Source organism: Mercenaria mercenaria, chromosome 12 (genome assembly GCF_021730395.1).
Source record: "Mercenaria mercenaria strain notata chromosome 12, MADL_Memer_1, whole genome shotgun sequence".
In the NCBI taxonomy this organism is placed as follows: Eukaryota; Metazoa; Mollusca; class Bivalvia; order Venerida; family Veneridae; genus Mercenaria; species Mercenaria mercenaria.
This window is the reverse complement of record NC_069372.1, coordinates 16,318,704-16,334,857: the sequence shown is the minus strand read 5'-3', so window position 1 is coordinate 16,334,857 and position 16,154 is coordinate 16,318,704. Positions and strand designations below refer to the sequence as shown.

The 16,154-nt window shown below is 36.6% G+C and overlaps 1 protein-coding gene across 1 annotated transcript in view; it reads right to left on the bottom strand.

The window, feature by feature from the left end:
* Positions 1-16,154, bottom strand: part of LOC123533130 (FACT complex subunit SSRP1-like) — a 299,019-nt gene that overhangs the window by 258,697 nt on the left and 24,168 nt on the right. Inside the window, exon 14 of the mRNA XM_053519296.1 lies at positions 14,024-14,158. Within this exon, the coding sequence (XP_053375271.1) occupies positions 14,024-14,158 (135 nt within the window). The remainder of the gene's footprint in view (positions 1-14,023; positions 14,159-16,154) is intronic.

The window sequence follows — 16,154 nt, the reverse complement described above, 5'->3', positions numbered from 1 at the left end:
TGGAAACATTGTCATGTAGCAGTGAAATGTTCCGCATACCCTTTCGTGGTCGGCGTTTTTGAAAGTAACGATCAAGCTTAGTCAAAACCATTTTTCTATAGAATTTAGCATTGACAGTTCTTCCTTTAGGCACAGGAACTTGGATGACAGGTCCTTTATGGTTGAAGAAAATGCAATATAAAACCTTGCGCACTGTTGCTAAGAAATTCTGTACGTAGGCAATTTTTTGCCTATATACATATAGAAAACGGTGCGATTAAATGAAATGATGGGTGCTCCTGGAGCTTAAATGTGTCCGTTTTTAGCACATGAGATTTGTGCGTTTTTAAACACTTCTAATAAAACAGTATAAATTGAATCATTTCTTGCAATATGTGATAAATGAATTGATAACAGGACGCCTACAAAACCCTTAGATGACCGGTTATGTGTCCTCTTGTACCTTATTTAGAATCATAACGCATCAACAGAATTGCAAACTTGAAAACCAGTACTTACTTTAGAAAAAGTTCAGCGAAAAGGTTTGGCATTATGTGGTGGCGCATGGGTACAGGCAGGAGTGTCGGGCCTAGAAAAGCATATTACAGAGCTAGCCATTAGAGATTATACCAATATAGGCATTAACAATCTAGTGAAACAATGTTTAGAAGAGTTGAGAAGAGCCAATAAACAATCATATCTCATCCATTCCTTATGAGGAATGCTTCTCCAGATAACAGAAATTCTCCGATATGGAATCCGTACACCCAACATAATGTGCAGAGGATTGGAAAGGTGCAACGCTATATAAATCTGGTATTATAATATATAATGTAGGAGGTGGCGTAAGTCTAGTCATGTAGGTAACATGTTGACTGAATTAGATCTGGATAGCCGAGAGAGAGAGACAAGGATAGGTACTTCACCCCGATTACATGCAGGGCACTTAGAACCAGACACAGTCACCCCGTTCAATACCATAAACCTTCTCCACACACAGACTGTTTCAAGAATTCAGTCTGAGTCAACTGTCTCCATTGGCACAGTAGACTAGTTTCTTTAAGAAGGCCATTATGTCAATGTAATGTAGTGTGGCCTTGTACATAGTTTTAGCAGGTTGTATATAAGCTACCCTTTAGGTTATCAGAGCTATTTCGCCTTCAAAATTACTTCTTTTATAAACTGTATTATATATGTGTAGTTGTTTTATCAACTTTTCTGACTGCTTAACTTGCCACCCGCATGACGTAATTTTCAATCTTGATCGAAGTCATTAACGGAAGAAAGATAAGATAAGATAAACTTTATTTTAAGTCGGCAAGACAACAAAACAGTACAACATAAGCGGCAAGCGCTTTTTAACCGACTATATGTAACAAGGATACACATTTAAAACATATAGTAAGAAAACTGTAAAATAAGAGACAAGGTTATAGAAGACTGAAGAAAGAAAGAAAGAAAGGATAATTCATTAATTAAATCAGTTGTTACGATCACCTAAAGTTACTATATAAGCTGTACCAACATGGCATCCAGGACTGTACACTACAGTGGGTCAAATCATTTCTCATCGGTCGCCGTCAGTCCGTTTTAGTCAATGGTGATAAGTCGGATGAGGTCTCGGTCACATCTGGTGTCCCACAGGGCTCTGTCCTCGGCCCTCTTCTCTTCCTGCTATACATAAACGACCTGCCTGAAAATATTGTTTCACAGGTCCGGTTATTTGCTGATGATACTGCTGTTTATATCACAGTCAACAATGTTACACAACGACATACTCTGCAAGAGGACTTAACCAGGTTACAAAAATGGGAACACATATGGGACATGGAATTCAAGCCATCCAAATGTACAGTGATTAATATTTCCAAGTCTAAACACCCTTACAAATCCACCTACACACTACATGGGCAGACACTAGCAACCGTGAGTGATGCAAAATACTTTGGTGTTAGCATCACTTCAGATCTAAACTGGAACAAACACATAAACCAGGTCACTTCAACAGCTGGTCAAACACTTAACTTCATTAAGCGCAATATTCCCTCCAAACAGCAAAATATTAGGAAATTTGCCTACAAAACCCTTGTTAGACTACAACTAGAGTACTGCAGCTCAGTGTGGAGTCCACATACACAGCTCAACATACATAAAATCGAGATGGTCCAACGCAGGGCCGCTCGATGGGTCACCAGTGACTATTCAAATTACAGCAGTGTCACACACATGTTAAAGCAATTGGGGTGGCGTTCCCTTGCAAACAGAAGGAATGATGCCAGGCTACTGATGTTTTACAAGATTGTCCATGGACTGGTTGCAGTGCCAATGCCATCTTATATTTTACCTCCTACCCGGCTCACTAGACACATGCATTCCCTATCTTTCCGGCAAATTCAAACACCCTGTAATTATTACAAGTTCTCTTTCTACCCGGCTACCATCATTCTCTGGAATTCTTTGCCGGCTGACATTGCTCAGGCACCTACCCTGGACCAGTTTAGGCAAGGGGTAACCAAACTGGACCAGGACTTCTGAGTGACCAGGCTGTTTTTAATCTTTTTACTGTACACTTCGCCTTTTTATTAGCACTATCAGCTTTGTCTCAAATTCTCACAAATACTTTATGTATTACTTTATTTCTCCTGTACATTCCTGCTTTTAAACTCTTATGCACTGACGCGCACCTGCACAGTATTTATTGATAGATAGTTACGATCTCCCGTATTGAGTGTACGCATGCATTGAATGTAGGCCAACACTATTAAACCTACGTTAAACATAACCCTAACCTTTAGTATACTCATTACGTGCGTACATCAAAAAGGGGCGATTTCATTTTCACACAGTTACCGAAAACACAATATACCTGGCAGAGTAAAGTTACTCCCCTTTGTACAAAATACGCCACTTAATTATAGATATCGAGATCAAAGTTATTTCCCTTTGTTCAATATTCGCCACTTAATTGTATGAAATATCAGGGAAAAATGGAGTTTGCATGGTAGTGTGTCTTTGAATACGGTATCAAGTAGTTCAAGTTTCTAGTTATTCTAAGGTGACTGTGGAGTGTGGTCAGCAAAAACAAAGAGCTATAAATGTTATATATTATTTTATACTTCTTTGACAAAGAATCTTGTACAACATTGTAACTGCACAGATTATCTATAAATTTACTGATGAGATGATCTATGAAGTTACAGATTTTTCGATCTAAAAATATACAGGTAAAGTGTTTGAAAACTGATAAAATCATATTTAGACACAAAATTGCAGCTTAAATTTAATTGATTAACTTAGGCAGTGGCTAGAGAACCCATATTGGTTTCCCAGACAACGAAGTTATTCGTCCGGAACCGGTTCCCTAGCCAAAGTACCAGGCATAGGCTAGAGAACTGGAATTTTATTTCTATGCATAAAGCTGACCAAGTTGAAGTAAACCCTGGGAGAGAAAATACCAAGGTCCCGACGGGCTCGAACCCGGACCTTGAGGTCTGTAGGCGGACACTCTAACCACGTCGCTAAAGGGTTAACCCAACAGCAAGGCTATAAATCTACTATCACTACACTTCTCCCCCTTTACTTTTCAGAGCTCACCAGCTCTCCAGAATAACACTCCATGCCAACTGCAGGAGTCTGTCAAACTTTTCTGACACCATTAAGGTAAATCCTAGGAGAGAAAATACCAAGGTCCTATAGCCCTTAGTGGTCCGGAACTGACTAATCAACTGTATAAAGAGTAAGGGGCCGACCATATGATATTCTGAGATGGAGTTCAGGGCCTTTGCTGTCGATCGCCAATGTCGCCATTTGCGATGATTCTAAGAATTTGGCGCTAAATTTTGCGAACTGGCGAAAATGAGTGGCGCATATTATTTTTGGGGTCGTTCATGTTTTTTCTGTAATGATATAAGTGATCAAGAATTGGTTCTAGATACATGTGTTTACCTAGGCGCTGGTTGTAAATAAAATCAATAGACAGTCTAGGCGGTGTATTTGTTGATTCAGCTGTTGATGTTTTCGGCAATGTTGGGTGACACTTTGAGAAGATAATTGCGTAAATATGTGTGAATTGATAATCAGTCAGTTATAAAAACATTAATTTTGCCAACTTGTATATTTGAAGTATGCCGAGGATTCACCAAAATTAACAACAATTATGGCATACTTAATGTGTTTGGATTTTTACAAAAATACCGACATGTATGTTTGTGACGTGCAGTTGTATGACAAATTTATAATTAGTACAAAAGATACATATTAAGTTTGTTACTTTTTAATAATACTTTAGATAATTTTCTAATTCGTCAGTTAAATCAAGATTAATTTAATAACTTTAAAATTGTCAGGATTTTAACGATGAGTGTGAGAACAAAACCACAGTGTCAGTGGACCCAATTGGTATCCTGGCTAATTTCTTTAAAATGTTCAGAAACTTTGGAAAATAATGTAAATAAAAGACAGTATGGATTATAGAAATCTCATGACAGTTTAAGTTATATTCTACTTTAAATTTGGAAACTGTACTTTTTATTTTGTATTTACTTTTACAATTATTCAATACACATTGTTATTATTCCTTTAAATGTAATTATTTACAATAATTAATTTCTCTATGCACACTATGACAGCCAACTGAGAGAAATAAGTGGCTCAGAACTTTGGCTCAAAAGTGGCTGTAAACTTTTTTAATTTGGCAAAAAGGGTGGCGACAAATATGAAAAACTGAGAGGAGGCCCTGGAGTTTGGGTGATAAAGTTTTTGAATTTGAAAAATAAAGTCGACTTTGTTTTACTCTGAAAATAGATATATAAATCCCCCCACCCCCCAGAAGTTCAAATGATCACCCCTAAGCAAAATGTATAGGGCAGAGTTCTGTGACAGTGTGTCAGAGTTTAAATTTAGCACTCGCTAACTCACAAAATGCAAGTAGATTTTAAAGAATGCGAGCACAAAAACTGGCAGTCACTTGAGTGGCCCGAATTTTCCAAAAAGTCGTATCATTTTGGGTAAAAAAAGAGTGTTCTGCCATTTGGCTACTTTCCCTGACGTAATTGATCTCGGAGACTTCGACGCTTGTTATGCAACACAATTTATCGTGTTTTGCGCATAGACGAGTCTGTTTTGGTTCAGTGTGTCACCATTATGTTACTTCGCAATGGACAATTGACTCTAGCACCAGTATTTCATGAATTATCCCCCTGTTTTACTTAGAATTTCAGGTTAAAGTTTTGATGCACTTTCACTCTGTCTCATTTATTACTATATGGATTTGATTCAAGCTGAAAGTTCCGTCTGTCCATCCATCTGTCCGTCCGTCCGCATTAAGCTTGTCTGGCTTTCACAGGTAAAACTGCTGGCCGGATTTCGACGAAACTTCACAGGAGTGATCAGTACCAAGCTTAGTTATGCATATCGCCAGCATGTTCTGCTTCGCTGCACAAAATGGCCATCAGAGCTAAAAATAGAAAAATCTTGTCCGGCTTTCACAGGCCAACTGCTGGCCGGATTTTCAACGTAACATCACAGGGGTAATCAGTACCAAGCCTAGTTGTATATATCGCCGACAAGATCCGCTTTTCTGCACAAAATGGCCACCAGAGCTAAAGGTATACATAGGGGGAAACACTTTCTAGTTTATAGCTCACCTGTTACATAGTGACATGGTGAGCTTTTGTGATTGCCCTTCGTCAGTCGTCTGTCCATCCATCTGTCCATTCACAATTTCCTTGTGAACACAATAGAGACCACATTTTGTATTTGATTTTAATCAAACTTGCACACAACTTGAACTGGCATAATATCTCGGTTCCTTTCGAAAACTGGCCTGATCCCATCATGGGTTCCAGAGTTATGGCCCCTTAAAGGGCCATAATTTGCTATATTTTGGCTTGTGAACATGATAGATACAACATTTTGCAATCAACTTTAATAAAACTTGCACACAACTTGTATTGGCATAAATTCTCGGTTCCTGGCCAGATCCCATCATGGGTTCCAGAGTTATGGCCCCTTAAAGGGCCAAAATTTGCTGTTTTTGGCTTGTGAACAAGATAGAGACAACATTTTGCAATCAACTTTAATCAAACTTGCACACAACTTGTATTGGCATAATATCTAGGTTCCTTTCGAAGACTGGCCAGATCCCACCATGGGTTCCAGAGTTATGGCCTCTTAAAGGTCCAAAATTTGCTATTACAGCTTTTGCAGCTATATAGAGACTTCATTAATGGTTTGATTTGATAGAAACTTGCAAAATATCTTTAACAAAAATAAATCTTGGATTCCATTATGAATATGTCGGAACTAATCATAGGTTCCGGAATTATTTTATATCTGATTACCTCCCCTAATTTTAATCAAAATGGGTTTATATTGGTAAGTACTTATAGGACTCATTATTGTCATAAGCTGGACTGAGACAATCAGGGTAGATAACTTTGGACTGATTTATGTCAAATTACCTCCCTTTATTTCAAACAAAAAATGGGTATATCTCCATAACTAATGAAGATACTAATCCTAAATTTCATTTATGCCATCAGATTGACTTGGACAGTCAATGAAGATACATATTTACTGAATTTATGACAAATTACCTCCCTTTATTTTGTATGTAAATGAATATACCTAGCAGCTTCTGAGATTGGTTTGAAACTTTATTTATGTCTTCCATGGTAATAAATAGTCATGTTAGATAACTCTTGATTGAACGTTTATTGATATGAATACTTATCTAATATATTGTATAGGCCTGTACTCTGTATCATTTATATGCATATACCAATGCATGATTACCTCCCCTGATTTTAATAAAAATGGATTTATCAGTATAATCTCAGTAAATATTTATAGGACTCATTTGAAATTTCACTATGGTCATAAGTTGGACTGAGACAATCAGGGTAGATAACTATGGACTGATTTTATGTCAGAATACCTCCCTTTGTTTCAAATTAAAATATGTGTATCTCAGTAACCAATGAAGATACTGATTTGAAATGTCATTTATGCTATCAGATGGACTCAGACAACCAGGGTAGATAACTTTTGACTGAATTTATGACAAAATACCTCTCTTTATTTATGTAAATGAATATACTTCAGCAGTATCTAATGAGATTGGTTTTAAATGTTGTTACAAGAGAATATTTTTGTCCTGATTATATTTAGTGTGTATGCCTATGTGATCTATGTCAAAACTTGATCAGCAATGGTGCTCAGGTGAGCGATATAGGGCCATCATGGCCCTCTTATTTATGAATTATTCCCCTTTTACTTAGAATTTTAGGTAGCAGGGTACACTTGGATTCGAACATTTTGGGCACAGCCAGGCTTACATCTAGCTAGTCGTAATATTGCACTTCCCTAATGTGCAGAATCAGGGTGGCCATTTTATAAATTGTGTGCATGTTTTGTGCTTTTAATCAATGACACAATCAGGACTCTCATACAAGACTACAGGTTGTACCCCATCCATTAAAAATAACACACCAAAGTCATCAATTTTGCACTTTTTGGACAGCCTGCAATGATCCTGTTGCAGGAACAATGTCAATTGTTAAAATGCATTTCTCAATTTAATAGGTCCTATCGAACTACAAGATATCAATGGAATGTCTGCCTAGCCATCTCGTTTTTTCACAAAATAGCAAACATGTACCCCGAGTGTCAATCAACAAGCATGTATTTACTCTTCAATGATTTTGAATTTCCCAGGCCGAAGTTGACTAATTGGTTTGTACAAAGCTAGCAGCAGTTAGTTTTACAACTGACATCAGAATTTTACATGTATCAGCTGTTTGAATTTTCTAAAGAATTAAATTTATTTTCTTTTAAAAATCGTCAGCATCGCATGTGTCACTATCTTGTATAGCCTGTCAATAAAAGCAGCTCAATAAAAAACACAGTAAGACAGTCCAACTGATAATTGTTGTTAATTGACACTATAGTTAGGTGAAATGTGAAACAGTATCAAATGATCAATAAAAATAAAAGGAGTTTGGTATATTTCAGGTAACTGTATTTATGCTTTGAAAAATCAACATCATTGCAAGCTGAAGACACTAATTGTGGAAAGAAAAAGTTCTTTAATTATAAAGTATGGGGAGAAAGAAGAAACAAGCTGTGGGGAGAGAACCTGATGCTGAAAACCACCTTTCTGTTCTTAGGCCCTTTGCTTGTGGCCTTTGTGAGGAGAAGTTTATAGACATGAGAACATTTTACAAACACTTTAGTGTACATAAAGAAATAAACAGTAAACGTTTCCATATGTGTAACTCTGACGGTCTAGAACTTTGTACAGATGAGGAAAGTTCTCGGGATAATCAGTTTGTTTGTGATGTTTGCTATGTTGCATTCCCAACAATTTGTCTGCTTCATAATCATATAGAAGCTACCGATACAACCGAGTCATACAAAATTCTTCTAGAAAACAGAAGAGCATATCCTGAACCAGCAGTGTGTATTAATACTACATCGGATGATTCAAAATTGAAAAGTAAATGCATTATAAAACTTGATAGGTTACCAATAACACCCGATGTTGAAGTGAATGAAAAACAAAGAATTACTGCAGTCAGTAATCTTGAAAGTGATTGTAAGGCTACTGTGGAAAATAAAAAAGTTGGAACATTTGATGAAGCTGTAAATGATCACTCTAGACAAAAAACTAATGGTAGAGTAGAAAGTCAAACATTAGATATAAACATGGAAATTTGTACAGTAAAATGTGAAGTTGATGAACTTCAGGATGAAGAAGGTGATGATGATGATGATGATGCTAATTTTGATGATTTAGGACCTGAGTTGGGGAATGAAACATGTGGGCTTCAGGAAGAAATGTCACCAGATGATTCAGTTGATACCAGAATGCATGCTTTAGATGTAGAACTTCCAAAAGACATTTCCATAAATATTCAGGTTGCTACAAAAGAAGAGGCAACAGACCAAGATATAGAAGGCACTAAAACTGTGAACAAGAAAAAGAGACGAAGCTCCAATGTTCACTATAGTAGTAACCATAGACTAAGGAAAAAACTTAGAATTCAGAGAGAAAGATCTAGAAAAAAGAAATTACCAGTAAAGTCAGCAATGTGTGAAATTTGTCATAGTAGATACAACTTTGATGAAATAGAAGCTCATAAACTTCAACATTTGAAAGAAATTGGTTGTGATATGGATTTAAGTAGAGAAAATGAAGATGGAAACCGTGAAGAGGAACAGCCAATGATTAGACCACAGAGAAGGAAGAATATAAGCTTTGTCAAGTATGCTGACAGTGATGCAGAGTCAGATGATTTTCAAGATGCTGTTAGTGAAAAGACCAATGGTGTAGAGAATAAAAGTCTAGAACAAAAGATTGAATTGGATATTGTAAAGGTAGAAGCGAATGAAAAGAATTTATTAAGTGGAAATTTCGAAATTAAAAGGTCAAGTGAAGAAATATTAGCTCAAAAAGTGTTTGCTCCAGATCTTGTTCAAAGTGATGGTGAAACCAAGGCTTTTGACATCCAAAACACTGAGCTTGAATTGGTACTTGAAGAGGTTAAAACAACATTATGTAAAGGAAAAAAGTCTGAATTCAAGTTTGATGGCCTCAGTTTCATTAAAACACCAAAACGGCTTGTGGTATTCTGTCCATTCTGTGGTTTGAAAATTACTGGAAATAGATTTAATAAACACGTCAGATCAGAACATGGTACTAGTGTGTACAAAAATAGCAAAGACATGCTGGAGCAGGTTAAAATGATACACCTTAGAAGTCAGGATCTTGATGTAGAAGATACTGAAGCAAAAAAGGAGGTCAACAAAACAAAAGCTGCCACTGATAAGCTAAATGCTTATGTAAAACCAGAGATGGACCCGATGCAAGTGAAAGAGGCGAAGAGAAGGTTCCGTGAAAAAGAATTTTATAGAGATCATATAGATTATGACTGGGACTGTGTTCCTATTAGAACAAGAAAGAAACGAAACAGGCTTAGCTACTATAAAACTTGCAAATTATGTGATGTTTTGATTAAATCAAGTAAAATGAAACATCATTTAGCAGAACATCTGACTGAGAAAGGGAAGAAAAAATTTAGTCGGGAGAATTTAATAAAGTGCGAAACATGTGCAAGGTTGTGTACAAAACTGGGATATCCTCAGCATGTATGCTTCCCAGAGCTTGTTGAGGAGAAACGGAAAACTTTACTAGGAGAAACTGAACTTGATGGTGAGAAAGAAAAGAGTAAACCAGTGAAAATTATTTGCTCTGAATGTGGGATGTTGGTTAAAAGACAAAATATGAAGGTAAGCATGATATTTGTTCATTCAAAAAATCAGTGAAGTTTGTAAGGTGACAGGCTAAAACAGCTTATTATGTTGAATGTTGTAAATGCCTGTAATAGCGGTAAAGTCTAGTATTGTCAACTGTTGATTCTGCAATATCCCTGTCTCTGTGCAATACTGGATTTGCAGGCTTCTAATTTTTTTCTGTATTCGAACATGACATTAGGCTATGTCAATTGCAAGATTCCGTATTAATTTGTAACATAAAATTTTTATTTCATGTCTGAAATTAAATGTTTAACTTTTCATCAATGCACCTGCCTCTTCATAATTGTGTACATTTTCTTAAAGTCATTGCGTACAAATTATTTTCATGGACAAAAGTGGTGTATTTTCTGTTTTTGTAATTGATTGATTTATTTCGGTATATAAAATACATGGTATGGTAAAACACAAATTAAAAACAAATTTTAAATACGTGTATCACATACATGTATAAAATGACTTGGAATTAAAACATATTGAAAGACAATTAAGAATCATTACTAACATAATATACCAATAACTGCAGAAAAAAAAATGTACCGGGACATGTTTCTACTGAAAAATAAATATAACTTTAACCCACACAAAGAACAATTGAAAAGATGCAACATTATGCCTTTGTTCCACCCGACCCAGCATGAGCAGAAAGAAAGAAAATCTTGATGGTTTTAGAACAAACAAATGCTTTGGTGTATGTTGGTCATGTGAGCTGCAAGTGAAAAGTAAAAGATTTGTCATTTTTTGTGATTTTCTATAGGGGACCTTATCGAAATAAATTAGTAATTTTTTATTGTATATTTCTACATTATTAATTTTTATATTGGTATTTACCAGAAAATTTCCAAATGTTTATCTGAATTTATATTGTGTAAATATGTGATTTTCAACTTAGCCTACATGTATTTCGCAAGACCATCGCAAGCGGCATGTACTGGATAGACCTGGGCAGTGCCAGGAAGTCAAATGAATGCTTAACTCGAAATGACATATGCCCAAAATATGAAACAGAGTGCCCTAATGTACCCTTTAAGATTCTACTATTTAATTAAAGAAACTATTAATTGTGATTGAATGACATCAGCTTTATTAATATTTTGACTTTAAACATGCTAAATGTGCAGTTAAACTGGTATAAAATGGCCAGCCCAGTGGATGACAGAATTTGGCTACTTAAGACATGTTGAATTGAGAACAAAGTCATTTTGTGATGCTAGTTGATTGGCTGCTTAAAGCTAGTTGTTGTTTAAAATACTTTGAAATCATTTAAATTCGCTGGCATGAAATTTTGCGCAAACGTGAAAAAGGACTGTTTCGCGCAGGCTTTAATTCGCGCATTTTCAATTTTAGAAATGATATAAAAAAATAATAATAGCGCGGTCTTAAATTTGCACTTTGGTCCTAGCGCGAAATATGCGAAAAATCATCCTACGCGAATAAAAATTATTTCACAGTACATGTTGCAGACTTGCAGCTAAGGCAGGTTCAACTGTATACGTTTATGTTTTTCAGACTCACATGATTATGGCACATTCAGAGGAGAAACCCTATACTTGTTCAACCTGTGGGAAAAGTTTCAAATTAGAAGGTAACACTATGAGAAGAGGGGCTTAAGTAAGAGCTATAAATAATATTGGTAGAAAGGTAATTCTTCATGATAAAATGGGATAGTTGATGCTTCTTTTATTTAGATAGAATTAGAAGCTAAAAATAAAAAAAAATGAATGTTTACGTTTAGCTCTGCTGAGCAGGCCGTGCTGAAGGTGAGCTTTTATTTGTCAAAACAGATGACAATAAAAATGGAAAGACATGGCTGCAGGGGGATGGTCTATTCTCAACTATATGACTTTATGGAAAACATTGAAAATCTGCTCCACTGCGCGTGTCTCCCCCAATGCAAAGTCCTATAGGCAAGAAGTCAATAGGGGTCAGGAGCGAAAGTCAAAGAGACACTGATGGTTGGCTGCAATAGGGATCATCTACTTGGCATGTCCAGTCATCCCGCTAAATTTCAACACTCTTGGCCTAGTGGTTCTCAAGTCACTGTTCAGGCTCCTGTGACCTTGACCTTTGATCAAGTGACCTCAAAATAAATAGGGGTCATCTACTCTGCATGTCCAATCATCCTATTAAGTTTCAACATTGTAGGTCAAGTGGTTCTCAAGTTATTTCCAAAAAATGATTTTACATGAACAGGCCACTGTGACCTTGACCTTTAATAGACTGACCCCAAAATCAATAGGGGTCATCTACTCTGCATGTTCAATCATCCTATGAAGTTTCAACATTCTGGGTCAAGTGGTTCTCAAGTTATTGATCGGAACTGGTTATCAATGTTCAGGCCCCTGTGACCTTGACCTTTAACGGAGTGACCCCAAAAACAATAGGGGTCATTTACTCTGCATGAACAATCATCCTATGAAGTTTCAACATTCTGGGTCGAGAGGTTCTCAAGTTACTGATTGGAAATGGTTTTCCATGTTCAGGCCCCTGTGGCCTTGACCTTTAACAGAGTGACCCTAAACTCGTTAGGGGTCATCTACTCTGCATGACCAATCATCCTATGAAGTTTCATCATTCTGGGTCAAGTGGTTCTCAAGTTACTGACCGAAAATGGTTTTCAATGTTCAGGCCCCTGTGACCTTGACCTTTAATGGAGTGACCCCAAAATCGATAGGGGTCATTTACTTTGCATGTACAATCATCCTATGAAGTTTCAACATTCTGGGTCAAGTGGTTCTCTAGTTATTGATCGGAAATGGTTTTCCATGTTCAGGCCCCTGTGACCTTGACCTTTGATGGAGTGACCCCAAAATCAATAGGGGTCAATTACTCTTTATGACCAATCATCCTATGAAGTTTCAACATTCGAGGTCAAGTGGTTCTCAAGTTATTGATCGGAAATGGTTTTCAATGTTCAGGCCCCTGTGACCTTGACCTTTGATGGAGTGACCCCAAAATCAATAGGGGTCAATTACTCCTTATGACCAATCATCCTATGAAGTTTCAACATTCTGGGTCAAGTGGTTCTCTAGTTATTAATCGGAAATGGTTTTCAATGTTCAGGCCCCTGTGACCTTGACCTTTGACGGAGTGACCCCAGAATCAATAGGGGTCATCTACTCTTCATGACCAATCATCCTATGAAGTTTCAACATTCGGGGTCAAGTGGTTCTCTAGTTATTGATCGGAAATGGTTTTCAATGTTCAGGCCCCTGTGACCTTGACCTTTGACGGAGTGACCCCAAAATCAATAGGGGTCGTCTACTCCAGCAGCCCTACAACCCTATGAAGTTTGAAGGTTCTAGGTCAAATGGTTCTCCAGTTATTACTCGGAAATGAAGTGTGACGTACGGACGGACGGATGGACGGAAGGATGGACGGACGGACGGACGGACAGGGCAAAAACAATATGTCTCCTGGGGGAGACATAATAATACATGGTCAGTCATTCGGAATGACTGCACAGTATGTCTGTCTCTAAAGTCTTCTTTTCTTCATTTTTTAGTTTTACATAAGACAATAATGTTACAAGCAGATAATACTAAAACATAATTTGTTGAACAACTTCAAATCACAATATTTTGAACAAAAAATTGGCCAAAATAATTGCCACCAAAGTTTATAATCCATATACAAATGCTCATTCAGTCTACAAGCAAGATAAAATTTGATGTCAAGTAAATTATGCAAACTTTAAACATGACTTTCAACCTATATTGCTTTAACTTACCACAGTTTTTGCAGACTTTGACTTTGATTTAGTTTTTTCTCTTTGTTCTCTCTTTTCCTGCTTTCTTCTTTCTTTTTCCTTTCTCTTTTCCTCTCTCTTCTCCTCATCTTGTTCACCACCAGAGTCACTTGCATCCTGAAATTTAAAAGGGGTGTACAAGTAACATATATTTATGTGTAAGTAGATGTCAAAGTGTCATTCCTATTAATTTGGCTCGAGATGCCAGGGCAGTGAAGAGACTGACAATCTTAAATATCAGAGGTGGAGAATGAAAGATTTCAGACACAACTTCTTGTATCAAATCTTCACAGAGAACATGTGCCTCCCCTAAGGATTGAACTCATGACCCCGCAATCCGTATCGAAGCAAGCTAAGCGGGTTTGACAAACAAGTGGAGACTGATGGTACCCTGCTTATGGCAACGATGGAGAACTGGTCTTTATTCCATCATGTATTCAGGTTAATTATCAAGTTACTTTTAATTCAAACAAGAGCTGTCCCTAAGACAGCCAATGCTCGACTTTTCGAATTATTGTCCCAGAAGCAGGAAAATGTTACCATAAATGTTAAAATATCTATAGAGTTTCAATCCAGTATCTGCATTAGTTTTGCAAAACTTTAACCAGAAGTTTTATGTTCAAAAGGGGACATAATTTGACCAAAATGCATGTCAGAGTTATGGGACTTGATACATTTATAACCCCGAAGGCACATGTGAAGTTTTAATTTAATATCTGCATTTGTTCAGCAGATAGTAACTTGCATGCAAAACTTTAACAAGAATTTTCTAAGTCTAAAAGGGGGCATAATTTCCCCAAAATACATGTCAGAGTTATGGGACTTGACCCAGTGAGGTTGGTAATTGATCTAGAAAAATAAGTTTCAAATATATATGCCTTTAAGTAATAGCTGCAGGGTTCTCCCCACGATTTTGTTATAGCCGGGCTCTGTGGAATTATAGCCGGGTACACTTTTCAGCGGTTTATCGTGATAAACATATGATTAATTTAAGTAAACTGAGGTGATGAATTATAAGACTAATATCAAACAGTTCTGAAACTGTAGCATATTTCTAAAATATTTAAGTTAGCTTAAGTATATAACAAGACCTGTCTGATGACAGCGTGCTCGACTATTCGAAGAATTGATTGAATAACGGGGTCAGAATATTAACATAGATATTCAGACAAAAGAAAAAAATAGATTAGACAATGTTCCAGTATTTGTGGATTTCGATAAGTCTTGCACTAAATGGCAATGTGTGAACTAATTTCAAAGTCCAAAAAGGGTCATAATTCAGCCAAAATAGTTGTCAGAGTTATGTACTCTTGCCTACAGATGGAAATCATAATGATAAACAAGTGTTCAAAGTTTAAAAGCTATATGTCAAATAGTTTTGACAAAACATAGACTTGTATGAAAACAGAACAGATTTCCAAGTCCAAAAAGGGCCATAATTCAGCCAAAAAAGATGATAAAGTTATGTACTCTTGCCTATTGATAGAGACTATAATACTGAACAAGATATAAAAGTTTCAAAGCCATTTGTCAAACACTTTACACAAAATATGAACTAGTACAAAAAACTTAAAGATTTCTAAGTAGAAAGGGGCCATAATTCAGCCAAAATCCTTGATGGAGTTATATACATTTGCCTATAACTGGTCATGGTGATAGTAAACAAGTCATGAAAGTTTCAAAGCTTTATCTCAAAAGACTTTGCCAAAATATGAACTGGTACGAAAAACTTAACCAAGAATTCTAAATCAAAAAGGGCAATAATTCAGCCAAAATGCTTGATGGAGTTATGTACTCTTGCCTACAACTGGACATGGTGATGGTAAACAAGTGTTGAAAGTTTCAAAGCTTTATCTCAAAAGACTTTGTCAAAATATGAACTGGTACGAAAAACTAAGTCAAAAGGGGCCATAATTCAGTCAAAATGCTTGACAGAGTTATGTACTCTTGCCTATAACTGGACATGGTGATGGTAAACAAGTGTTGAAAGTTTCAAAGCTTTATCTCGAAAGGCTTTGTCAAAATGTGGACTGGTACGAAAAACTTAACCAGGGGGTGACGCGGACGCCGTGGTATGATAGCTCTACTTATTCTTCGAATAGTCGAGCTAAAA